The following is a 27,588-nucleotide window of genomic DNA, read 5'->3' as shown; positions in this document are numbered from 1 at the left end:
CTACAGCTACCTGATAGCCAAAAAACAATTTAGCATGAACAACTGAAACAATTCTCAGAGCATTGACCTCTTTGGCCATCACCACTCTGTGGACTTTCCATCATCTAACAGCACAGAGGACCCTGCTATAATACAAGGGGGTATCGGGCATACGCAGTTCGGCACCAGTGTGATGGTTTGACATTCGGCAAGGGTGTAGAACCCTGGCTTTTTTTTAAGTCAAATTAGAAAATTTTACCAGTAATTCCTTCTCTGGAAGGATAATATGTCAATCAGATTACCCATTCCTAAACTCCATGCCATCATCATACTGTGTACCTGCTGCCTGTTGCAACAGTACCCTGATCTGCAACACCTGCTCTACCAGTGTCACAGAGTAGGTTCAGAGGTCACAAGTGCCCATGTGACAGCTGCATTGACAGCCAACTCTCTGAAACACAGGGTCTGCATGAAAGAAATACGCCCCTATACCATAATCTTAGAATTATGGTTTAACGTCTTGGTGATAGACACATCTTTAAATATAAGCCATACTTGAGTTATGGTATGGTGGAATGCATTTCTCATAATTATTACAGTCACAGCCATTGCATATCACATGTGCCAGCCCAGTGGGCCCAGCTCAGCTGTGAAAGGATGTCCATTCTCTACAAGCAGCCTGGACTCTGCCACAGCTGGCAGGTTTGTATCCTTGGGGATTGTCTCTCTGTTTCTTTGTTGGGGCAGGCAACAACATCCCCAGAGAGACAGCCACTACCCAGGAATCTGTCCTGGTAAGAGGAATAAAAGGGCACACCTATTTACAAAAGGCCTGTCAGCACATCAGGGTGCTGCCCACCGAAATGCCCTTTGTTCCTATTGAGAAGGGAAGGGGTTGGGGATAGCATAGTCAGATGGAGGCCTTTACAACTGACGGAAGGTTCCACCATTGTGTTTCTCTCTGTCTATATTTTTTTTCCTGTCCCCTCCACTTCTTAAGCACAAAGCACTTTCAGTGTGCTGTCAGAAGGGAAAGACCACTTGTTCTAAGAACATAGATCAGACCCCTAAACCAATCCAGCTTTAGTCCAATCACCTGCAGGCATTTGCTTTTGAAGAAGGGGTTTTCCAATTGGTCTTTGACATTTTGACAAACAAATAAGGATTAATTCATTGGCCTCTGTTGGGAGAGTTGATCTCTCCAAAGTCCTCTGCCAGTGAGGTGAGGACTGAGTGCCCAAGACAAATGTGAGCTCTGTCCCCAAACCAACCGCAGGGACATTTTGGGGGCAAACTATGGTTGGGAAAAGAGCTGCCTTTCCGCCATCCCCAGGATCCCATCGTGTTGATGGAATAGTCCATCAATGGGTCTCATAGTAAGCAGAGGACTTAGACAGTCTGTGTTTCTCCAGACAAACTACTTTGAACCATGATTCGAGCCCATTCAATGCCTTCAAACCTAAAGGACCCTCCTGAGCTTCTTTTGGCACTCTGCCCCCTTGAACCGCTGATCTGAGTGTTTGAAACTTTTCACAGCTGCACCACACTAGCCAAGTGTGTTGTTGCCTCGGTTCAAACTACAAGCTCAATATAGCATCTTCTGCATTAAAACTGTTGCTTGCCCAACCACATCTTCCCTTCCCATCCCTGTCAACAGTTAAACCTATCCGGGTGAACCATATAGCCCTGTCCTTTGAATTCTGCATCAAACCAAACTGCACATCCAGTCTCCAGGAGCTTCACCATAGAACTGACCTTGTTGGCCCTTACAATCCATAGCTCCTCAAGTGCTGCTCAAGTGCCCATTTCAACCAATCCAACAGAAGTGTGCATCCAGTCACCAGTGTCCTTGCTGTTGAACCGACTGTCCAACCAACTCTGGTGGCCCTCGCAATTTGACTTTCTCAAGCTTAGTCTTTAAACCGCAGTGAGCTCCTGTTCAAAACCTGTTCCACAAGGCTCCCATCTGGAACAATGCGGCTGCTCCACCTAAACCACTGAACTTTCTGTTACATTATGTTATGGTATTCATATAGCGCTCTATAAATCATATGTATGACCTCAAAGCGCTCTTAGGTTGCATGCCCTCAGGCATCGCAGTCCAGGTCAGTCGAGAGAGTAGGGTGTAGTAGGGTGCTTGCTTGATGGTAGCTGCATACTAGCATTTGGTGTGGTAGTATTGATATATTTACCCACTCAACTTTACGACCCTTCCATAACCAATCTGTACTTCAACAGAAGCAGCAAAATGGCTTTGTTGGCTCCTGGGAGCACCACTGCCTCACGGCAAAATGTGTTTTCAGCTACAAAAAGATGGCTGCACCATCTTACCAAGCACATATTGGGCAAGGTGGAACAAGGGAGCATACTGAGAAATCTTGCCAGTGTGTTCTTACATGTACATAGGAAGGGGAGTGAAAAAGCAGTGCTGCTTTGCCACAAGCCCAAAGTTCCCATGGAAAAAGGGAAATATTTACATTTAAAAATGATGCCGCTTTGATGCTCTTTTTCCTCTGATCCTCATCAAAATACTTTTATTAGTGAGACCTTGCCATGTTTATCCACCTTCACATTGTGCTCCAGCAGGCAAGATCAGTACTCCTGAATGACAGGCTGTTGTTCAGATCTGAAGAAATCAAAAGAAGCTTTACTTCAGCTAGACAGGAAACGCTTTACTTTTGGGCTCCAAAATGTCAAGGATCAATGCGTCAAAAAGGCCCTGGCTTTCAGGGCCTATGTCAGTTTCAGTGCATCTGTGTTTTAACCCATTGCTGTATACCAGAAGCTAGCTATGGCTACACAACAATGTGGGAATTCAGATGGAAGAGAAAAATCGATTTGCACAGAAAATGTAGTCACCACACGTTTAAAATGTACTTCTGCAAACAAATAAAAATACTTGTTTAAAGGTGTATGTTGCATATGTGAAGGGGCGTTGTGCTGTGAAGCATACATGGGAGATCTTATTCAAAACATGTTATTCTGATTTATAACAAAAACAAATAAAATAAGGAATTAAATTGCATTGGTTGCAGTGGAGTAAATCAGCCCAAACACGTTTCTGCTTGCGGGGGTGCCAGCAACAGAAGGCCCCCAGAGTAGATGCTAGAACAAACAAGTGCTAATTGCTACCTTGGTAGACTTGGGTCTGGTCTGAGGCCTCTTACAATGGAACTTCTGGGGCACCAATCTGTGAATTGGAAGTGGCCATAAAACCTTCAATCAAACTGGGAAAACCCCATCCACACTGGGCTGAAGTGACAGTTGGAGGGAGCTGAAGAGGAAACAATGGTCCAGTGGAGGACAAAAGACAATTTTATTCAGAAACTTTGATAATGGTTATTTTGGCAACAGAAATGTGCAGGAATGTAAAAAGTTGACAGTTTTAATGTAATTTGGTGGGTTATAATTTAAGACATTGTAGCCTTCACTGCCATATAGTGAACAGAAATGGCAGAGAATGAGGTATTGCAAGGAACGTGTACATGGTGCCAATGTAAAATTCAACACTGACATGCCTAATGATGATCCATACACACTTATAAAGTTATACAATTTTGGGCTGAATATTTCACACTAAAAATTACTAACAATTATTAGAAGGGGAAAACAATGTCTTACAAATTCTAGTGTTGGACTGGCATGTTCTGCATAAAATATGTAACCTGCTTATGTAATTTGTTATAAGGCCCCAACTGTACAAACATGCCATTCATGGCAAAACTGAATTGTAGCTAAAGTAACTGTGGGAGGTTCTGGACATTCTAAAACTCACATCCTAAATCTGACATCATGCCCTTGAAACCCACCCAGCCGGGGGGAAGGTGGTAACTATCTCCCCTGACAATCCATTTGTTTAGAGGCATGCTTAGCTAAGCCTGCCCTGCCGTATAATTCTATGATGTCACAATGCTCTCCAAAAAGGGTGGCTGGCAATACATTAGACAGATTCTTTCCTGAATTTCTTGCACCTGTGTTCTTGATCTTCTACATTCATTTTGCCAGATTCCAGATCCCACTGCAAATCCAAAGCATAACTGATTCCAGATCCCACTGCAAAGCCAAAGCATAGCTGATTCCAGACTCCACTGCAAGGCCAAAGCATTGCTGACCATCCCAGCAAGGCATCAATCCAGATATCCCACTAAAGAAATCACGGTTACCAAAGGGAAAAGCTGTGGTGTTCTTTTGGGAAGCATCCTGAAACCAGACTAGCTTTTTGCCCACTAACTGCATGCCCGCTGCAACCCTGCCATCCAGCTGTCCCGATTATCCAGTGACCAGACAGACCCAGCTGTTGTTCTGCTAGGAGAGTCTGCCGCTACCTGGTGACCTGAGCCCTGGAGTCCAGAACCCGGTTAACTGTTCCTAATCCCAAATTTAAGAGCAGACTGCGAGTATCCCCATCCATAACACATAGTCTACCCCATATTGACTTTTGCCATTGTGCCACTCTCTAAGCAACCCTATCTATACCCTGATAACTTGTCTAGACTTTTTAAATTTTCTGTGCACCCTGTTCTTGTTTCCTAGTGTTAGCACAATTCTTTCCTTCATCTCTTCTTGTAACTCATTAGTAATATTTGGAGTAATTTAAATTAATTCCGACATAGATCAGAACACAGCGAGAAAAGTTTGACATCGCAAATCAATCTTAAATAAACATTGCCTTTCATTTTTAAAACCAATTTCTCTTTTGAACTGCTCTATTTTCCTAAAAACGAACCTCATATTACCTTCCAAATCCCTCTCAATTCCCTAGCTATAGCCCTCATTTCACGTCTATATTGTCCTGTGCTGCACATCTATCCCCCTGCCCAAAAAACACATTCTGTTTTAGTGTTTTGAAAAAAAACTTTTTTGCATTTAAAACTGCAAACCAGAAGAAATTCAACATTTCCATGTGTGAATTCGGCTGCACTGGGTTTTCAATTTCATTCTGTTTTGTGAACTGTGTGCTTTTGGTGATTCCTTGCCTGATGGTTGATAGTGAGATATCATCCCTAATACTGTGATAAAACATATGCATATCATTATTTCAGCACACATAATTAATTATTTTTCAAAATCCGAGTGTCATTTTAGGCCTTTGCAAAGGGTTCAAAAAGTGCTTCTATTCACTTGTGCATTCAATATGTTCTACTAGAAGGTTTACCAAGTGCATTGCCTCAATTTCCATTGTCATTATCACCCCATTGGTGTTTGCTGCCCAATATTAAAATGTGTGTGATTTTTGTGAATTAAAAAATATATATATATATATTATACTTTCACCAACCGGCCTGGTTCATGGTCCATTGTGACCCGGGGTATTTTTAAAAGTGGGTGTGAGATGGGTCGGGTACCCGGCTCAATTTGAATTCATTCAAATTAAAGAAAAAAAATCCTACTGAGCACCACATCCCAGGCTAAGACTAAGAGTCCTGGTCCAGTGTTTGATGCCCGATTGGAATCCTTAACCGTTTAATGTGTTGAGCCTGGAGGGAGTTCACCAAGACTGGGTTTTGGCTGCATTAGGCCTGTGTAGGATGCTTATGTTTGCAGCTAAGACCAAATTTCCTGGGTGTATCTGAATCTTATCAGAATGATGAGGTTTTCATGGAGTATTGTTCGTAAGTGAGCAGCCAGGCCAAATTGATCGAGGGGAGCAGCTGCGCTCTAATTGTCTGTTGGTGAAGAGTAGAGAGCGAGCATAGTGATAGGAGAGGTCAGTGTTGGGGTCGGGTTCTGATCTAACGAGCTTGGTATTCCGGATTTCAAGTGCATGTTTGTGATTGCTGTGTTCAGAGTGAACTTATTAGTGGCTTAATAGGCACTTTTGGTGGTGTCATTGGTCCTGATAAACAAATAAAGTTCCCAATTATGGGAACTCCCATCCTCCGCATACTATAAATGGCTCAAAAAAATGAGTCCTGATCATTTCAAACAATGTATCATATTTAACTATTGTATAACATCGCATTCAGTAAAGCAACGTTCAATGAATCAATAAAGTTCAGTGCATATCCAAAGAATTGATATGTTAGACACTCTTTATCATATTCTGAAGATTTATTTGTAGCCCAACAAATAAAATGTCAGCCTAAATAGTATGAGTGAAGGTTCATTGTTGTCAATTTCAGTCAGTAATCTCAAAAAATGTGAAGTGTCCTTAAGGTATGTCCTTGTCTTCTGCACTAATGGCTGTAGTGCTCTGTCCCAATAGATAGCCAGCGGATGAACTATGCTTTATGTGCCAGCTAGTATAGGTCTGAACGGTGGGTCGTGCATAATGTTGTGCCTTTGGTAGTGCATACAGAACTGGGATCACTGGAAAGGTTTTGAAAAGAAATTCACTTGTATGATCCGATATCCAATCATAGTCAAGGGTTTTATCAATTGTTTTCTTGATGACTTCTTTAATAGCCATTGTAGGATCATTATCCAACTTCATGTATGTGCCTTCATCTCTCAATATTTTAAGACATCCTTCATTATAGATTTCTGTATACATCATTACTAAAGCTCCGCCCTTATCTGCCGGCTTGAGTGTGATGGTATTATACTCAGCTAATTCTTTGACCAATTTTAATTGATACCTCCTAATGTTCAGTTTGTTAGAAAAATAATTCTAGATGTTGTTATTTAAATATGTACATTTTCCCTGAAGAAGTGAATTCTCACAAAATGCGTTGGGCTACAAATAAATCTTCAAAATATGATAAAGAGTGTCTAACATTGGATATGCACTGAACTTTATTGATTCATTGAACGTTGCTTTACTGAATAATAATAATAATAATAATAATAATAACAACAATAATAATAATAATAATAATAATAATTTGGCATTTATATCGCACTACAAACCCTCAAGTATCGGAGCACTGCTTATTATTACCCACGGTGTGTATAATAATAATAATTGATGATATACAATAGTTAAATATAATACATTGTTTGAAATTATCAGAACTCATTTTTTTGAGCCATTTATAGTGTGTGGAGGACAGGAGTTCCCATAATTGGGAACTTTATTTGTGTTTCAAATGTTACAACCCATATGCCAGGGCTGTTTATTATCTCCTCTGCACCTGAAGGCAATTTAAACATTTGCTTAAAAGTCATATGATTAGAATTTTTACACTGATCTACTTGGGAGTGCAGGCCGGTTTCCTTTGTTTTTTGGTGTCATTGGTCCTGATATCATTGAACATTACTCATTGGGTTGTAGGTCTCGTTCGCCTTAGAAGGTCTAGTCAGATTTATGGAAAGAGGCAGGTTTTTAGAGCTTTGCGGAAGGTAATGTAGTCTTGGGTGTGTGGAATATGAGGGGGCGGGTGGGTGAGTTCCACAGAGTTGGGGCAAAGGTTGAGAAGGTGGATCCGAATTAGAGGTTGGAGTCACTAGAAGGAGGGCTGTGCTTGATCTTAGGGTGCATGAAGGGAAGTAGGGTTTTAGCTTCTTTTGTATGTATGTTGGGCTGGTCTTGTTCACTGCTCGGTGGGTAATGCAAAGGGACCTGAAGGTGGCTCTTCATCCGACTAGGAGCTAGTGCAGGGTTCGGTGGGTGGGTGATACATGGTCTTTGTGTCCCAAGGCGAGGAGCAGTTTGGTGGAAGGGTTTGAGCAATTTGGAGTTTATTGAGTTGGTATGCCTATGCTGCCAGGTAAAGGGAGTTGGCATAATTAAGTCTTGACATAACAATAGTCATAACAGCGGCACATCTGTTGTGGTAGGAGAGGTAAGGAAAGATGAGTGTAAGAAGTTTGAGGTGGTAGTGACAGCATTTGAAACAGTATTGATCTGGCGGGAGGGGGTTAGGCCAGATTCCATCGTGCAGCCTAGGTGTTTACTTTATCGAATGGGAGGTGGTGGTGTGCCGAGGGAGGGGGGCCATAGGAGCGGATGTGGGAGAAGGGAAGAATTGCTGCATACCATAATTTCAGTTTTGTCGGGGTTCAGGAGGAGGTGGTTACTTGTCATCCATGGTCAAACTAGTTTGTCATTACACACCACCAGCGGAGCGTTTCGTTGCTGTGACTCAATCCTGAAGCTTATCATTGCCACTGGTGCTGTGATGAATTTGACCATCCGCATGGTGGGTGTGTGATCGTCTGGGCTTTTCGAAATTTTTAAGTAAATGGAATGATGGAAGATCAACCTCATGAAAATGTATGGGGCTAATCAACACACATTTCCTATGTTCACACCACAACAAAAGCATAGATCTGTGTGCTCCGGGCTGGACCCCATAACCTTTCATATGTAACTGTGTCAACCTGATGTCAGTTTCCGCCCTCAGTATCAATGACAAGTGAACTGACATGTCTGGGTCATTTGTTGCAGAAGGCAACCCCTGGTAGGGGGACCCTATTCTTAAGATACCAGAATAGGGTTTGTTGAAGCAAGAGGGTCTGGTCTCTCAGCATCTTCAAGGGAGACCTGCCACTAAAATCAGCAACCACAGGGAGATCCATTAGCCAGAGAGACTCTTTGATTACAGCAGATAGGCAGATGGGTGGGACTCAGTATGATATGATATGATAGTTTCTTTATATAGCACCTATACACAATGTGTTTCAAAGCGCTTCAAGGCAAGGGAGGGAACAAGGGAAAATACAATGGCATTCTTACAAGCCATGAACAGTAAGGATGTGAAAATAACTATCGTACTCGGCCTGGCGACATTTCAGATAATGCAAGAGCTAAGACATAGATAAGGAAGGGGGGGAGTGGGAAGGAAATGGAAACAGACAGGTGACTACCGTACTAGGCCTGACAACATTTCTGGTAGAGCTGGAGGAAAACAAGAGGTGAGGGAGAGGGGGGCAGAAAGGTAGGAGAGGAACAAAACAAGTGACTATCATACTAGGCCTGACGACATTTCAGATAGTGCTGGATGTAGTGTGGGGAGGAAAAAACAGTAAGGGAAGGGGGGAGGAGACAGACGAGGTTGCTATCACATTAGGTCCAGGGACAATTCTGATAGAGTACGTGCATAGAAGAAAGTAAGGGGAGGAGATAGGAACATACAAGATGAAGATGGGAACAGCATGATTCAGGGCCACCAGTACAAGATGCAAAGGAAGTTCAGCATGAGAGTTGAGAAAGGTTGACGCACCGTGAATAAATGAAGTCCATAAAAGTCCATAAAAGTAGCACAAAGGAGTGAGCCCAGAGCTCTTTTGGTTGAGATGCGGTTTCGGCCATCTTGGTTCTGGGACACCCCTGGTTCCTGTTCCATGCCTTTACCTTTTACTGTTGCAAAACACTCTGGTTATGACCTCACGCATATAGAAAAATGTTGACAGGGACCCCAGGATTGGTTAATAAAGGTAGATTTGGCCTACACCAATCACTGTGGCCTACTTGGCCTTAAAAGAGGGCTTGACCCCCTCTTTAGGGAGATCATTTTAAGGCTTCACAAGAAGCAGAAAGAATAACTAAACCTTTCACACTTGCTGAAGGTATAGTCTGCCGTACATCTTCCACAAGTGAAGGAAGGTCAGGATATCCAAAGAGCGACGCAAGATCCCTCCCCTAAACATCTCCCAGGCAAAAGTGGGAGATATAGACTCAGAGGACCCTCCAGTCACTCCAGAACCAGTATCCACCCAGCACTGAGTGTGCTCTTCTAGGCTCTGCAGCAATCCTTCTGCATAGGAAGTGCAAGAAGGTCTCAGAACCTACAACCAAGGAAAAGGCTGTTGCCTGCAACACACTCCTCAACTTTGGGTCATCTGCCTTAAAGGACAACACGAGCCCACTGAAGAAGCTGGGAGAAGGGCCCTGACAAGCATCTAGAAATATCTGACTTAAAGGACAATTTGAAGCCAGTCGAGTTCCTCCACCCGCAACCGACGACAACGCTGACAATTGTCAAAACACCATAGCTGAAAGACATTGAAGATGTCTTGAAAAGTGCTTCAGAACCACTGATCAGCACCAACATAATGATTCCTGACCCTGAGTCACTGTGTAGCTCAGTCTGCAGCCACGTGCCCAGCTTCGCTCACTGGACCGTCTTGATGCCTGATCCCCAAAGATGACTCCCATCTTGTACTCTGTCACAGAAGCCAGCAAAGCACTGTGAAGATGACTCAACATGTTGAGTACCAAGAACACCTACAACACGAGGTTCATTTTGGTTCTGTCCCCCTGGTAGTTCTCAGAAGGCCCCCAGAGACATATTAAGACCCATTACTCCTTTGTGCTGAAGCCAAGAAACCTTAAACTGTTATGGTTATTAACCATGCCGAATACCCTCCTGTCAGTTAGAAGAGTGCATCCTTTCAATTCTTTGAAACTGTCTGTCCTTTACCGTGTCAGTTATATTTTGTAGTGTTGTTAGGCTGTCTGTTGTGATTAATAATTAGATATGTTCATGCAACCTTGACTGGACACTCCTTTTATCAGTTTATTGTATTTTCACTGTGTTGCAACTAACCAACGATCCACAACCTTTCACAGATAAGCTGCCATTCCATCCACATTACCAAAATTGGACAAGGAGGTTTATAATGTGTGGGTTAGTCCAAATCACTTCTGGTGTATTAGAGGTGTGGGGCCGATTGATGGTTTAGAAACCGATATTCACCTCTGAACCACTTGTACCCTGGAAGTTGATTCCTCACAGGTACATTCAAGCCGCCACTATGAACCACTTGACTCTTAGTTCCTGATCTCCATCACCAGTTGACCATAACCTGGGAAATTCTCCAAATTATGATCTTCGAACACCACACCTGAGCAGTCTGACTTGTACTGTGCATCCAGTCACCAGCATCTTTGTCGTCAAACCAACTGCCAAACTAACAATGGTGGGCCCCATAATCTGCCATAATCTGAAGTTCTTTGAACTGCAAGGGTGTTTAGCTCAACCCTCACTTGACGGTTGCTTCCCATCTGGAGCAATGCAACCAACACATTCAAGCCTAATTCAGACTGCCCAAGCAGTGTCCAAAGACCTGGTCCGATGCAGTTGAACTGCCAAGAATGCAAGGAGGTATTATTGACTTATAAATTCCCCAATTGTCCAGTTTTGGCCGCTAGAGACTGGTTAGGTCATTCATTTACTTTTTGCACCTAAGAACATAACCTTTTAGAACCAGTGGGGTTTTTGCTTACGTTGCACCCCTGTTTTATTACCCAGAGTGCAACAACTTTCTATCTGCACATATTCTGTGTTCTTTCCTCAGTGGTGGGTTTTGTATAGCATTTTCCTATTTAGTTATTTTTTGGAGATGGTGTTTATCATTAAAGTATATTTATTTTGTATAGAATCTTGTTTGGACATTCTTTTTATTTCAGACTGTTGTACTGTTGCTGTTTGTGTTGCTACTGAATCACATTCACAAGCCTCTTGGAGAGAATTGCCTTCACTTGGCCCAAGTTACCACAAAAGCTGGAGGATGTATATCTTTTAACTGTCCCTGTCTTTCCTTTATTGTTGTGATCACTTTTGGGTTGTAGCATTTTGAGGGCAGACTAGGTACTTAAGTTGTTAATCGCCCCTTTACTCCAGGCCTCTTAATTTTCATTTGGACTTTGTTTCAGAAAACCATGGATTGAAATCCTTTCTGGCTTATGAATTGGCAAAACAATGCATGTTCCCAGATATGTGTATGTCCTTTACTTTTTGTCACATGGTTCATCATAAATGTTCAGCCTGTGAAATAAATGCTATGTGTGGTCCATTGGACCTACAATGCCAAGAATTCAGTAGGACAGTGTTAGGTATACCGCAAGTTGTCATAGCACAATCTGAACGCATTAGTGACCATCAACTGAATTTCTACTTTGCATTTGTTGGAGAGGCTACATGAGCAGTGCAATAACATCCAATAGTATGTCCAACACTCTGAGAAGAGCTCTAGATTGGGCGTCCCTTAAACCATATAGATGATGGCTGCTGTTCAATATCAGTTTTGTGCTACACCCTTTTATGGAGGCCATCATGTGACTTACAATACATCCCTCGGTGAGTATCTCCCACTAGTGGACCTGCTTGACATGTACCTGTCCAGTTTGGGGAGGGCCCGTTCCCTGGCAGGAAATGTGGATGTGCCACAGCTGCTGAGGGGCTTGTTGTCAACCTTCAATGATGATTTCCTGTAGCCAGAGTCAAAGGTAACAGTGAGTATTTAATGGCTTATTTTAAGTACACATAATTCAAGGCAAAAGCGTCTATATTCTAGCTGCATGTATCATGGAGGGGACAATGTGCAAAGATGGTTGTATGGAATAAGTTCAAATATCCAAATTTGACAAAATTGTCTAGAATGCCCATTTTTGTATGAGCTGCTTGTTTTTCAAATTGCTTGTTTACCTTCTTTTTATGCAAATGGCAGGTCACCCAATGCACTGTCTTCTGATTTCTGTATAGTATTTTTGTTAAATATCACCCTTTTACTAACCTTTCATTGGCCCTATTCTGTCTGGTTCTAAGTGCAAATGTCCCCAGGAAAATGTAGTTATGTGGAAATGTAGTCTACAAAATGTTGCTTTAAGAAATGTAGTCATTCAATACAAAACAAAAACAAGGTGTGATGGCTGGAAGGTTTAGAATGAATCTTGACCTCTGGCATTGTTCTGGACAACCCTCCAGAACACTGTTCTTCGCCAGACAAGCCATTACAGAAGGGGAAAGACTATATGCAAATCAGGCTTGGTCCAAACACAAAAGGGGCAGTCCAGCCTGAACTGCTAGGTCACATCCCTTCTGCACAAGACCACTAGCATCCCCAGATAGCTTTTGGCCTTGTTTGAGGAGTAGCTTGGGTCTCTAGGCCCAGCAAGCACAGGGCCCACATCTGGGCATTCCTGTGTCTGTGCAAATGGGACTTTGCCTAGCAGTTCGGGCAGGATTGATCCCATTGGTGGCAGTACTTGAATGATTTGCATATGGCTGGTACCCTTTTGCAATGGTGCAGACTGGCCAAAAACCGGTGGAGTGGAAGGTTTCCCAGAGCAATGCCAGTGGTTCAGATTAATTCTAAACCTTACACCCATCACTTTTTTGGTTTTAGTATGTCTCCCTAAATCAGAGAGAGTATGGCCAGATGTGGGTACCTCGCTTGCTGCACCACAGGGAACCAAGCTGCACGTCACTGAGGCCCAACAAGGCCGAAACATGTCTGGGGTTGCTTGTGTTTCCGTGCACAGTGGACTTGGCCTAGCGGTTTGTGCAGATCTTCTCCCATTGGTGGCAGTACCTGACTGATTTGCATATGATTGGACCCCTTTTGAAGTGGCTCAGACGGGCTAAACAACAGTGGTGTGGAAGGTCGCCCAGAGCAATGCCAGTGGTTTGGATTAATTCAATACTTTCCACCCATCACTTTTTTTGGTTTCAGTCATCCAATACAAGCAATGCAAAGTGTGAACATGTTGCTAGTAATAAGGTCACCAAAAAATAAATGTTTAAACACACATAAGCAAAAGGCTGCAACCCTAAATATGACCCAAACATCTAATGAAATTTCCACAATCATCCTAACTCCATTCCTAAACTTTCCCTAAGTCTAAATACAAACCTTATCCTACCCTGAACTCCCACAGAACACTAACCCTGCAGTGTGCTAATGAATTTTATTTGCAAATGACTAAATGCAAAATACATAGAAAATGTAAAGTGAACCCGTCTCCAAACCCATCACAAGCTCACCACAAATTACATAGACCTTGCCGTAAGAAAAACCCTTGCTGTACTAATAACCTTACCCTAAAACCAACTATAACACTTACCGTAATGCTTCCTTTACTCTAACCATTGATTATATCCTAACCGCTAACCTACGCCAACATCACCAGAACTCTCCAACCTCGGTGTCCCTTTTCTTAACACTTACCCAAACCTATACCCTAACACTTAATCTAGCCAAACCCCTAACCAAACCCCAACAAATGTACTGTAACCGTAACCCCTGTCTAACCAGCGGTGAATAGAGGATTGCACAGGGGCAACGTGCTGGTCTTGGAAGCAAGACCACGCAGAGCAACAAAGGTTTGAATCCCGGATCCACGCTTAGAAACCAAACTCGGGTATTAAGCATGTTATAAAGAAAACTCAAATAAAAAAAAAACATTAAAAAATACTTCCCTTACTCTAACCCTTACCATTATCCTAAACAAGGCAATCACAGGCCCACTAAACCCTCCTTAACCCTGTCAATTATCCTAGCAGCACTCCATTATTGGACTACTTTTTGCTTGGCAACTTTTTCACTGCAAAGGCATTTTCACAACGACTTTTTCACTGGCTATGTTTTTGTTCGCTATATTTTTACTGGATAGCTTCTGCTCCCGTGGGTGGCAGGGGATTCATCAGAAGAACGTTCAGCAACATGGGTTTGTCATTTTTTTCCCCTCAAAAGACAGAAATCTAACGCACTCATATGTTTCTACCTATTCCACATTACATGCCAAAATTGGAAGACCTAGAAAGACGCCAAGCCCCAGTCGCAAACAATGTGGAGCTCATGCTCCAAGTCATCATGAATTGTAGGGAGGAGACTATGTTTGTACTTATCTGCAAACATGTCTCCTGCATCCAACTTATGGCATTTGTCAAAGTCGAAAGAGATGTGTTAAAAGCAGGCAAAATTGCCTGTACTCCTCCTTTTTGCATTTCGCAATGTGAATTGAGCCAGCACTGCCTGCTATTTACACAATTCAAGCTGCGTGTACAATGGATTCCTGTTGGATCCACATCTTTTAGCTGCTGTAAAAAGCAAGTAGAATCCACAGAAATCCTCAGCACTTAAGCCACCATGAAAACGTGTGGCTGAGGTAAATGCTGACGTATCTATATGGCGGAGAGTTCAGGGTTGATGGAAATGGAAAATTCTGCTCCGTGCCCTCTCCCCGCCATACAAATCAATGAAAACATGGCGGTGGCGTAAAATGCATGAATAACATGTTTGCACTTGCATTTTACACTACGTTTGGCTCAACCTGGGACTCTAAGTGAACAAAGTGGGCTATACCAACAACAATATCTGGTAGATATTGCAGAGCTTACAGAAATAAAATACAAAAAAAAAAAACGGAAGTTCACAGTTCACATAAAATGTTTATCTAGATTGACACATGATTCACGTTTTAACACTATTTCCCTTTGTATTATTCAATGGTTTCTTGTTTTTTATGTGCTTGGTCATCAAGCATTGTCCATGTGAACAAAGGCTTCCTCTGGTGTTCTTGCGCTCCCAGATTGGGACCACAAAAATCGTTACACAAGTTGAACACAGGCATTACATTCCCACATGACATAGCATTGGCAAACTAAGCAAATGTGGAACGTTTCCCCCATCAGCAATGAATTATTAAGGCATACATGAGGCCTGCATGAATCTTACACATTAGAAAGAGGAACGCCTGGGTACAGGCATTGAAGCAGTGCAGACACGTGAGGTAAAAGAAGGCGCCCCTCCGCCAGGGGTTCATTGTTACGGCTCTAGCCCCCCCGTCCATCTGCTCTGCAGAGGGAGGGAGGGAAGGAAGGCGAAGATGTACGCACGGCATTCACACGGCTGAAGTTACCTTGAAAGGACGATGCATATCAGGACGTTTGTATCGCAGATAAATCAGCCCGGCCACCGCTAGCCCAATGAAAAGCCACCTGGCGAAGCTGAAGAAATTCAGGAGGCTGTAGATATCGCTGGTGAAGAGCATCACCATTGTCAGAGGGTACTGCAAAAGAAGCACATTTCATGATTGAGTGAAGGCTTAATGGAACGCTGCCTGTCAAGTGCACGCGCCGAAGACAGGCAGCGCGCACAGCAGAATAGCCAACCTCAATGCGTTCTGATATTTTCAACAATGCTAAGAAATTAGTATGTGTCCGTTTCGGAAGGAAAGGTGCGTTTTTGGCACTGGGGACGAACAGCAGACCTGATTTAGAGTAGACAGAGAGAAGATCGGAGAAAGACATGGTGTTATTTGGCAAATGCAAATATTTGAAAGCGCTGTGCCTCATAATGTAAACTCGTTTAGACAAATACATGTGTTCACAAATCCACTCTTGCATGTTTTCTGCACACAAAAAACAGGAACCCAGTTCACGTCAGTGATCACTAGAGTGTAAAATGCCCTGACAATTGGCATTTATCAAAGGGGTCAATGCAGTTCTTCAACACGCGCGAGAACATTTTGTCTACGTAACACAGGAGTGCTTTCATAATTTACCGGTCATCTTCATTACTCACTATTCTCCTTCTTCGTCACAGTCGTAAGTAAATAAAAAATGGGTCCATTCCTTAGAATAGGCAACAGTGCTGGCACTTTTAATTTAGAAATGTTTTTGTTTTTATTTATTTTTTTACAATCGACCTACTTTGCAAACCTGTGCAGGCAGTACCAAATTCGTTAAGGTCGCAGGCCTCACAGAGGCTGGGAGGGAGGCAATCAAGGGCAGCAACAGGAGGACCAGGGCTCAGAAAAATGAACATTAATGTTTAGTAAGTAAAGCATTACCTGTTCGCCAGTTCACCCTTCTGTCTCATTGCACTCCTTGCTGAAGATACTTCGAGCAGACACAGGTCTTTTGACCAACACCCTTTGGCAAGCGCCCGTAAGTCACACACCACTTAACATATGTGTAAGACCCAGTGAAATAGCATCGGCAAACATGCAGGGATCGGCTAAGGATCCAATGACTTCAACGGTGTGGATGTAGCTTTCACCATAAACTCCTAACGAGGAGCACGAAGAAAGCAGGAGGCGAGAGCATCACGCAGCCCTCCAGGTAACCATGAAGTGGAGCGCATGTCTGTCTACTCAGTGGCTCTGTTCAACCAATAGGAACAGTCTATACTCATCCAAAAGCAGACCAAAGTATGCTGCGCACTTGTGGGAAGGGAAGCTGCCCAAGACCCAGGTCATTCTTACCACTGCCTTAAAACATCGAATAGTGTGCAAGCCTCCACATCATTTTAGGACAATGTGGCATTGTGCTTGGCAACGTTATGTTTCGCTCCGGAAAGCATTCAGCTTCATCCCATATAAATACAAAATACCATATTTATAAATATATATACAATGCTGACTCAAAAATTAGGAAGAAAACAAGGGAAAGCTGGGTATGACAAATAAGTACATGTGAAGGAATAGCATGTCAAACCCCACACAGCTCCACAGAATAGGCTGAAACAGTTGGACAGATGAGCAAGAGCCCAGTTCCGACTCAACAAAAGCCTGTCAATATAGTGAAAAAAAGGTGAAAACAACAGCAATGAAAGACACTTCTGCCACAGGGCACACCTACACGGGCATCAGGCGTCATTATTGCAACAAAAATACCCACAAGAACCAGCAGTGAGTGACTGCCGATTCCCACTCCCCCCCCCCAAAAGGAAAAATACTCCACTAAACTAAGCAATGCCCTAGTAGGCATATACTAGCAAACCGGGAAGCTCACTGTGCTACATGGCAGCAGGAATGGGCAGGATACCTACAAAATGCCTCACTGTTGCCTAAAGCAGGCAGCCAGAAACGTTCAGCAACACAGTCTGAAAACAACAGCTCAAAATGAAATACTAACGGATATGGATCAACCGAGCATCAACGGTTGCCACGATCTGAAAACAAAACCAACAAAAAGACAGCACCAAACCTTGTATTACTTCTCTTGCCAACCGTAGCTCAATTCAGGACTGTTATGGCCCACATATCGAAATGAAGCTGGGAAATAATGCAGAGCTGATCTGAGGGAAGCACTACTGCCACAACATTGAACAATTCCAGAAACAGTCAAGAATGCTACACGGCAGGGCTTCAAGAACTTCAGATTTAAAATTAATATCTGGAAGGTAGTAGCTCTATCAAAAAATCTCATTTGAAATGCAAATTCAACTTCAGTAATCACACTGCACATGAATTAACTAATGCAATATTTGCCTGGGATGACAAGAGAAAAGTAATAGGAATGAAATTGGAATCCACAATGCTAACAGTTGATTAAAAAGTTTGGATCAATGTCAGTAACAAAAATTGAGCTACACACCAGGTGCTAATGCTTAAGCAATAAGCTCCAAGCTTGGGGGCATTACTACTTCAGATAATGCCCCTGGTCCAAAGTTACAGGCCATTGCGAGGCGAGGGCCTTAACGCAGGCACATTTCCCAAAGCGGTAATGTCCCCCCCAGCGAGGGGCTTATTATTATTAGTATCCCGACTCATAAGACCAGGGCACTCATAGTGTCTTTTTATAATTTGTGTGAGACCTTAGGTAATAAGCAACGGGGAAAAAACAAGAAAAAAATAGATGGCCACCACGGAGCAGAGCGAAGGGACTTATACGTAGTCCCTTCTCCCTTCCCATGACAGCCATTCAAAAGCAATGAAAAAAATAAACAAAGAAGATGGCTGCCAGGCAACGGGGAGAGGATGTGAGATTCCTGTGGGACCCACCCACGACTTGAAGCATTTAACTCAACTTCCTGTGTTTCACACCAAGTCCTACAAGCCTCAGGTCATTCCCTCTGGCATGACAATCAAAAGCAGTGTTGTCCAAGGGCCAGATCCTTGTCGGGTTTTGGGGACACCCCTCATTAATATTCATGACCTACATTTGCATACAATGATTATAAATGTATGCACATTTTTCCTCATGAATATTAATGAGGGATATCCTGAAAAGCCATCATGATCTCAGTCCTCGAGGCCAGGAGTTGGACAACTCTGGTCAAAAGGGTACACACACATCAAACATGTGAAACAAGTAAACTATTCCAAAGTCAACCAACCCACTTCAGAAATAACCACAGATATAAGTGTTTCATCAGATAATTATGCGCAGAAATATAGAAACTGAGCTATACTTGTGTGTCCAAATATCTCACGGCAAAACCAAAGTAGGTATTGGTCAAAGGGCTTAGGCAAGCACGTGCTTTAAAGCAACCAGGATGATACAAGTTGCAATGTAACTACCATAAAGCATATCAAAGCATAACACTGGAAATATTCAACACATGGAAGCACCAACGGATTCCTTGTTCCTCAATGCCATCTGTGATACAAAGAGGAGCAGAAATCACACTATATAATTAGATTACCTTCTGAGGAATTGAGACATATGATGTACCTAGTAAAGCAATGAGAAAAATACAAACCACCGTCTTTATGGCCAGAAACAGCATTTCTGAATTTTAATAGGCTGCATGGAAATGAGGCACAGAACATCATTACAAATAAAACAAGAATTCAAGTATTCTTATGAACACAAAACACATTGTTAGATTGTCAATAAGAATACAAATTATAGAAAGATGGCATTCCATTTACCACTTGGTAGTAGCCCAGAGTCAAAGGTACAAGTCCAAGGGTTGCAAGGACCTTAATGCAGACCCTGGTGCCACTACAATGTTAATGCCATCCAACAAAGAAGGTAGTCACTAGCACCAATTGGATTTTAGCTATTAGCTATTGTCCTATAACCACCCCAGAGAAATAACAAGCAGTTGCCAAATGAGCACCAACAACCCGCAAAAACTCACACAGACCACAGCCACAGAGCACAATCAACAATAACTCTTGTCCTATTGTGCACAGCAATTCAAATAGACAATTTTGCTTTTCTCCGTCTTCCCCTACTAATAAAGCAAAAACCACCACCTTATTTTCTTATAGGACCCAAAATGACTCCAGTTTGTGATCATACATTCTATGCATCGGTCGAATGATAATAATATGGCAATAGAAAGATGTTTGGGTTAGATAGTGATTGTGACACTTTAGTTCTGACCTTATAGCATAACATAGAGCCATCAGAATGTTTGGTAATCTGAAAATTCAGACAGGTACGATTACCCCCTCATCCCCCTTATAGTGGAAGGAGTTTAAGACCCTGTCTTGCAGCATGATTGTCACTTATAGAAATAACTTGGAAAGGTTTACTTGCATGGCTTGAGGAGGATTAAGTGCAGCGTGATATTGCAAGAACATTTGACATTCTGAGGGTTATTATTAAAGATGTTGGATCAAAAAACATTGTTAGATTGTCAATAAGAATACAAATGATAGAAAGATGGCATTCCATTTCTCATGTAGCTATTACATTATGTCAACTTTAGCTGTGAAGAACAGCTCACATGCCAAACATGTATGTATATTCAGCAGTGAGGTGTTTTGAAACCAGGACTGGTGTGCTCCATTTGCCATCACTATGAAGAAGCATTACAAAGAATATTGGAATATTTGTGTTTATTTTAATGGACATGTTTTTTGTCACATTTCAAACAAGCACAAGCTTTATATTGGGGATTCCCCCAAAGTCCATGGATGTCTGTACACTGATCGGAAGGTCAGCAGGTTTAGTCTCTGAAGGATCAGTAAGTGCATTCTTAGAAGCCTAGCCTAGGGCGGGTCGCCATTCCATGATCCTGTGGAGCAATAGGTTGTAGGAAGATTGCCCACCTGTTCCATTACAGCAGCATAAACACAATCTGCCTGGTTTAAAGAGTGCATATGGTGCAATGGTATTGATTTTACCCACACACAAATATGAATCGATTCAGATAGAATGACACAATGTCAGCTTCAATATGTGCAACAAAATAAATGAATTTGAATTGATCATGGGGAATCCAATTCTGGTTATAACTTTGGAATACTTTGTCCAAATCAAAATTCAGTTATAGAGCTGAATTCAGATGAGACACACACATTACATGCATACATAAGGATGCATGAATATATGAAGTATACATTTATTTGCATATTTCAAATATTTGTGTTATGCATGCAGTGACTGAAACATAAAGGATGTCTATGGATTGAGAATGTGTGTGTGAATCTGAATACATCATTTTCAGTAACGTTACATGTTAATACAATTAACAGAAAATGAACATTTTAGTCCAGTTTGATTCTTCATTCCTAATTGGAGGGCGAACTCAAATCTAACAACATCCCCTTATGTCACAGATAATTCAGTGGCCCAATGAAAGCAAGGAAGGGGCGCTAAGAGTTGCCAGTGAAGGGAACCTATCTCAAGTCTGTCCAAAACAAAAATATCACCTCAAATAATGGTGCCTGTGTGGAGCTTTCTGAGGATTGAGACTCAAACTGGAAGTAGTTTACAGAAAATGTCCTTAGGATTTCCTTTTCCAAATGGGACTGAATGGAGATAACACTGAAAATAGAATCAGATTGTCTGAGAGGGACTTTGTGAGCAGGTGGACAGACTGAAAGCAAGAACATACCTGGTGGTGCACCTGAAGATGGTTCGAAATATGTCCTAAGAATTGATAAAATTCCATTTAACAATTAAAAGAATTAAATCCCAGTTAACATATGCAAATACACATCAACCAGCACTGGCACATTGTGAAAAAATAGGAAGGTGGGATGTCTTCCAGAGCAGCAGCAGCATATCTAAAAAATGGTTGAGCATTTTCTACCTTCAATTCCCAATGTATCTAGTTGGCACAAGTGCAATTGTGCAGTAGCCCCTTGGAGCGTATCTCATGCGCAGAATGGAATAACCATAATAAATGACCTCAGACCCACATAACTGGACAGACTAAAAAAATATGAGAAAGTACTACTTTATTGTCAACTCAAATAAAGTAGGGAAACCTGGTTACCATACGAAATACAGCTCAATCACTCTCATTTAAGTTTCGATTACACAAAGACTTTATACTTTAATCTATATCAGCTATGACATCATTCAACCTGGCAATCAGCAGAACCTATCAAAGGGAGGGATTGGTTAAGGGAACATATATCTATAACATGTATGAATGTTAACAAAATCATTGGATGCCCCCTATCTGGTAGGTTTGCCTCAAACTACCTCGAAATACGTATTATACTGATCACAGAAAAATAATAAAAGTGGATTAGATTCTGCAACATTGTATAGCATGCTGTTACATGGCCACTCATGATTGGTTGGCCTACACTCCCAACCTTGGACATTCGTCTCGCTACCAGCATGTGAACGGAATTAAACCAAGGTGCAGAGAACAACATCAGACCACTGCCCAATTTGGTCAATTAGCTTACCATCTCTCATCAGTAAGACTATGAGCCAAGGCTTCCCCTTTGTAGTCAACCTTGTGTTATGGAGAATTCTCAGAAAATTTGCTAATTCCCTTCACCTTAGAGACCAACAGCAACTTTGCTGGATTTTGAGGACTTGAATTTTTTTTACATGGAAAGAGTGTGAGCCTTTTCCCCCACTCTCATGTATTTTGATGTGTGTTTTACTCTTGTGTTCTTTGATTATGGAGTTTTAAGATAACTCCATAGGCATCTTTTCATGTGTGTTACACAGCACCCTCAGTGCAGTGACACAGGGATGTCTTTTTAGACTTCCCAAAGGTTTAAATACCTTCTATGGGATACACTACTGTTTCCCAGAGAATGTAAGGTTAAATTGACTTTACTAGTCGTTTTAAATTTCTAGACGCAGCACACACTAGGGTGCTGGAGGGGTTGCCTAGTATCCCCTATGTCTAGAAACTCATGTAGCAGTCAGATGCTACCCCTTTCTATTGAAATGACTGGTGGCAGTGGTTTTACAATGAACTACCATGATTTTTCCCGACCGCAAACACTGGTAGCTAAAAATCACGGGAGCCATGTTTTTCAAGATGGCGCCTTAAGCCCCTTTGTTGAAACGGGTGCCAGTCTTCTTTTTTTGCCATTTCATTTGGGAAAGGTCCTTCTAGTGTTTGTCTCTGCGCGCCAAACTAGGTGTGGTCCCTTTGTTTAATGCCTTTGGCGGGCTTTAGGACTGAAGACCGCCTCTGACGTCTGAGCGTCGGGGGATGGGCAAGAAGTAAGGGAGGTGCCCGAAACTCCCTGTGCTTAGTCTCCTAGGAGACCCAAATGTACTCTGGTGTGATTCGAAAGCAGAGTCGACCACTGGAATGAAAGAACCGAAGATTAGCTGGAAGGGGACGGCTGCTGCAACTCCTGGACCGTTGATTTGCCCGTTGAAGCCCTGCTGCAGGTCCGAATCACCTCGACAGAGAAGCACCTGCAAGTTCAATCTACTTTAGTCTTAAAACAGTGTAGGATCCAGGTGTGGTCTCCAATAATAGTATTCTACAAATTCACTGCATTCTTACGGATCATATCTCATGTGGTAATCCCAATTAATTCAACGTAGAAGAGGCAAAAATACATGTCTTATATGGTGTGGATGTTAAAAGAAAAGGGAATATCACCTGTCAAGACAAATGCGATTGTATAAGCATCTTGATAATGGGCATAAAACATTCAAATCTAGAAAGAAACCAAGACTAAACATATCTTAATAATGGGATCTCATAAACACAATGGGGGCCATTATGAGTATGGCGGTAAGGGGTTAACGGCACCTGTAAGGATGCTGGTGCCGTTAACCCCATACCTCCGCATTACGAGGTTCCCTCGGTCAGACCAGATGTCCTTTGCGAGTCCCGCAAGGGGACCAGGGAGCTGATAACGGGCCGTTATTAACGGGCCCATTATTAGCTCCTTCCCGATTTCCATCGAGCCCTATGGGGGCTCAAATGGGGATGGGTATTTTGAATGGGGATTTACCGGGTCCTCCAAGGGTGGAATGACCCGGTAAGTCCCCATTCAAAGAACCAGACCTGGACACGGTTTGGAGGCAGCCATGGTGCTAATAGCACCATGGCTGCCTCCAAACTCGTAATGACCCCCAATGTATTGCACCAATGTTAGGAGGCTGAGGAATATGTAAAAAGTGTGAAGTCTATGCCCAAAATGACATACATTCATACAAATATTGATAACAAACTTAACAAGAAATCTCACCGCAAAAATCAAATCCAATGATAGAGCTTAACAAGTCCGTCTACGAGTCAAAAAGAAAAGAAATACACTCAATGAGAGAACTAACCACTGCTATGAACATACAACTAGCAGTGTGAGGAAATATCGGGATTGCTTACCTAAGCTAAGGAAAATGTGCAGGTTTAAAAAGTGCCACCGAGGTAAAATGCCAACGTGGCAACAAAAAATCGAGGCTTATATTTAAACGTGAGGACTTGTGATGAACGTGAAACGTCATCAGTGGACGCAGATTTTTTTTTTTTTTTAAAGGCACAGAAGAGCCGATTCACTGGGGTTTTGAAATGCCTCCGTCTCCAGCAAGATTTCTTTCATCCACATCTAATGCCTTTAATTGCAACGTGAATCTAGGGGAGGTATGTTAGTAACACAGTATAACGCTTGCAGGGTTGTTTGAGAGCTGTGCATACACACACCCTGCCAGGATTCCAGATGCATATCTTCAGGCGCTGCACAACTTGTGTTCCTTGTGAGCAACCTGCTTGAGACCTAAAACCCTAGGGAGAATGTGCGAGCACACGACCCCAAGTAGGAGGAAGATAGACAGAGGGACGCCTTTTACCTTGTGATACTGGATACTGACATGTGCGGCTGACAACTGTTGACTGCAGAAACGCATTCCTTTGGTATGGTAATAGCTAGCCAGGGCATGATGGCTTGGAGCCACGCAAATTCATCTGAAAAGGCAGTGGTAGCGGGTGATGTTTATCAGTGGTGGGTCCAAGGAGAGGGAATGCACAACACCTAGTTTTGATAGGTGAGGGAGAGAGAGTGTGGTTGGGGAGAGGACACTGGCTGTCTGTTTATTCTTCAGGTATGAGATGCATAAAGAATCAGGAATAGGCCCAGCTTGTGACTAATAGACCAATGCACCTCAGCAACTCTGGGAGAAACTCAGTTTGCTGAATCTCTCAATTTTTCAAACCCAATATTACAGAAAAGTAGACATCGCTTGCCTTTGATTCCGCTGTGTGGCTATGCCAAGCTACTACCACAGAAGTACACACGGGTAGGTTTGATAGCGGTCATGTTTCTGTGTAACGTAGCTATGAATGTCTGTTTAATAGCAGGAAAACGCCAACGCTGTGCAAGGGGAGGGTTGTACAAAGAGACAGTGAATAACACCCACTTAGCCTTGGGTTCTGGGACTATGAGCTACATATCAGAATATCTGGCAAAGGAGGGGCGACATTTTCTCAGTAGCACCAACTAAGAGATATATGCAAAGGTATGCCTTTTTTCCCTTTGGTTCTTCTTACTTATTTGTAAACTGACCAGATCGAGTTACATGTTGTTATGTCAATGGGTGTTTATATTGCAACAGTCTAGTAACGCAGAAGCTTGTTATGAAAGTGTGAACTGCAAAAGTGAACATGTCTGTTGAGAAAGAAGGTGGTAGGCCTCATTCAGCAAGTGTTTGCTTCTCAGTTTGCAATGCAAACACCTTGCAATGTCTTTCTTCAAATGACGTGTAATGTGAACACACCAAAGCTTCTCCCGTGTGGAGTGGGTAGCAGATTTATACGTATGCCATCACGTTCTGGTGAACACACATTCGCTTTCCCACAGTGACGTGGGTCAGAGCCGGTTGGTGTTATGAATAGGTATGGTCCTCCCTGGATCAACACAGACTGAAAGGGCGACGAAATCAGTCTATTCCAGATAAAAATAAAACACGAGTGATCCATTGCCAACGCCTTGTCTACGACCTGTACCGCACACAAGCACAGTTTCTGACATTACCATGATCTCGTTGCTGTATTTAAATTGCGATACAGAAAAGCCAATAATTCGCCTGGAAGCGTGAGAAGCGACCTCGCCTGTATCTCCCTGTTAGCCTAGCTGATCTGTGACACAGCCAGAGAGCAGAAGCCATTTTGGGTAGGGTTAGGGGTGCTTGATCCCCACCTCCTGCAGGTAGGGCCTTGATGCATTGCTGCCCAGATCATTTAGCCCGACACCGGAGCCTGACCTAAGTCCAGCTCCACAGTCATAGGTAGGAACCAGAAAAGCGAAACTGCAGTGTAAGGCATTGTAGACTCATTAGTGATGATGTATGGCCCTGGTGGTATGCATTAATCACTGAGAGTTCACTTATCACTACCTACCCTTGAGCTCGGTGCAGTCGCGTGATATTCGCATGGCTTAAGGAGCAACGTGTAGCCACTGTAGCGGGGAAATGCAGGCAAGGTCACTGAGAACAGTGCTAGAATGGGATTCCAGTATCACTTTGGCTCACAGTCAGTGACATGGTCTCAGCATAGCTCACATGTAAGGTTTCAGAGGATTAGCATGTGTGCACCACTTGATTAGTACACCAGAGGGTGTTCTGTGTAATATTGGTGGACAGAGAAGCGGAGTGAAATCAGAAGAGTGTACAGGGTCGTGTCAGAATAGGATATGTTTCTGTGCCCCAACGAGCCAATCAAGCTGAGGAATTCACAACCATTCATGTTGTAATCACACTAAACATGCAGGAAGACCTGTCTGCCTTTTGCTTGACCTTAACTCTACATGCACTTTAGGAGCTATGCCAAACCCATGGACTACACAGCTGCACTTTGGAACAGCCATCTAATCAATGGAATATGCCCAGCGACTATTTCCAGAATGTTCCAAAGTCACAGCCAATATATACTACCAATATAGAAGAACACATATGCCTGAATAACGCAAACATCAAAGACACGTTTGGGTGCGACACACAGTGCCTATTACTTTACCAGAATGCTCAGTGGCATTAACATCTGCAGCCTTTAATGGTAATCACTATTCAAGCAGCACGTGCAGGCGTGTGCATGGTGACTCCAGGAAAGAAGAAGGAAGGCTGCCACAGCACTGCAGGGGATAGGTTCTTCGTATCTCGCAGCCTTTGGGAAGCAGTGCTTTAAATGGCAGAACTTTCAGAATATTCTTTTCATGAATTAACCTTATTTCTCAATGTGCACATGTTACCGGGGTCACGCAAGGTTGTCAATCCAATAGCATAACGATCAAGGGTCCCTAGTGATGTACTTCCAAACAGATGCCTTCAAGGGCAAAGTCTGATGACTGAAGAGTCATTTGGCAACTACGGAGCTTTTTACCGTCTCTTCCTCACAGGGTGGCCTCTCTTGAATGACTGATGGTGGGTTTTGCTTGAACCCTGAGTCTTATTGATGCAGGGGCGTAGGAGACACATAAAATCTGGGAGGGTGCAGGGGAGACAGGGGACACCTTGGGGACTTTGCTTTTTTAATTTATTTATTTTGTTTTAGTGAAATAACTTGACTTTTCACAAAATTAAAATAAAAATAGCAGTCCATATTAAATTACAAACATCACTGAATAAAACAAGACCAAAGAAGAAAAGAAAACAGAAGAAAATTATAGGATGCAGCAGCAAAGAACATGTCTTTGTATGTTGCATTTCTGGATTTTTCATCTGACCATGAGCTCATGGTAAGAGAGAGGAAATAACAATTACTTCCAGTGGGCCACAGCTAGGACGCTAGCTCGTTAAGAGGCAGATCACCTGTAAATTGACTCCTGTCAATTAAAGGAGTTGCAGCCTTTTCTACCAACTGCACATTGCTACTTTTTTGTGTGGGGCAAGGAGACGCGTGTGTCTCTTGGAATGGAAGGATGGGGGTTACAAAGAAAGAGGAAATCTTGCTTGTACCTCTGAGCTAACCCTGTTATGGGAGTAGAGGGACCAGGTGTGCAATGTTGCTTTGACGGTCCTCCAGGGGGTGGGGAGTGCAGCAAACAAGGAGATGAGCGATCGCAAGCCCACCCCCTTATAATCGCTCCCCAGATATGCGGCCGGATGTGTA

At 42.8% G+C, this 27,588-nt stretch overlaps 1 protein-coding gene across 1 annotated transcript in view; it reads right to left on the bottom strand.

Moving 5' to 3' along the window:
• The window catches only part of SLC7A11 (solute carrier family 7 member 11), a 1,087,616-nt gene that overhangs the window by 207,756 nt on the left and 852,272 nt on the right, over positions 1–27,588 (bottom strand). Inside the window, exon 10 of the mRNA XM_069631050.1 lies at positions 15,506–15,655. Within this exon, the coding sequence (XP_069487151.1) occupies positions 15,506–15,655 (150 nt within the window). The remainder of the gene's footprint in view (positions 1–15,505; positions 15,656–27,588) is intronic.

The sequence above is a fragment of the Ambystoma mexicanum genome, chromosome 6q (assembly GCF_040938575.1).
Source record: "Ambystoma mexicanum isolate Mex_15411 chromosome 6q, UKY_AmexF1_1, whole genome shotgun sequence".
NCBI lineage: Eukaryota > Metazoa > Chordata > Amphibia > Caudata > Ambystomatidae > Ambystoma > Ambystoma mexicanum.
The sequence above is the reverse complement of the archived record's forward strand: the minus strand, read 5'-3'. Positions and strand labels throughout refer to the sequence as shown.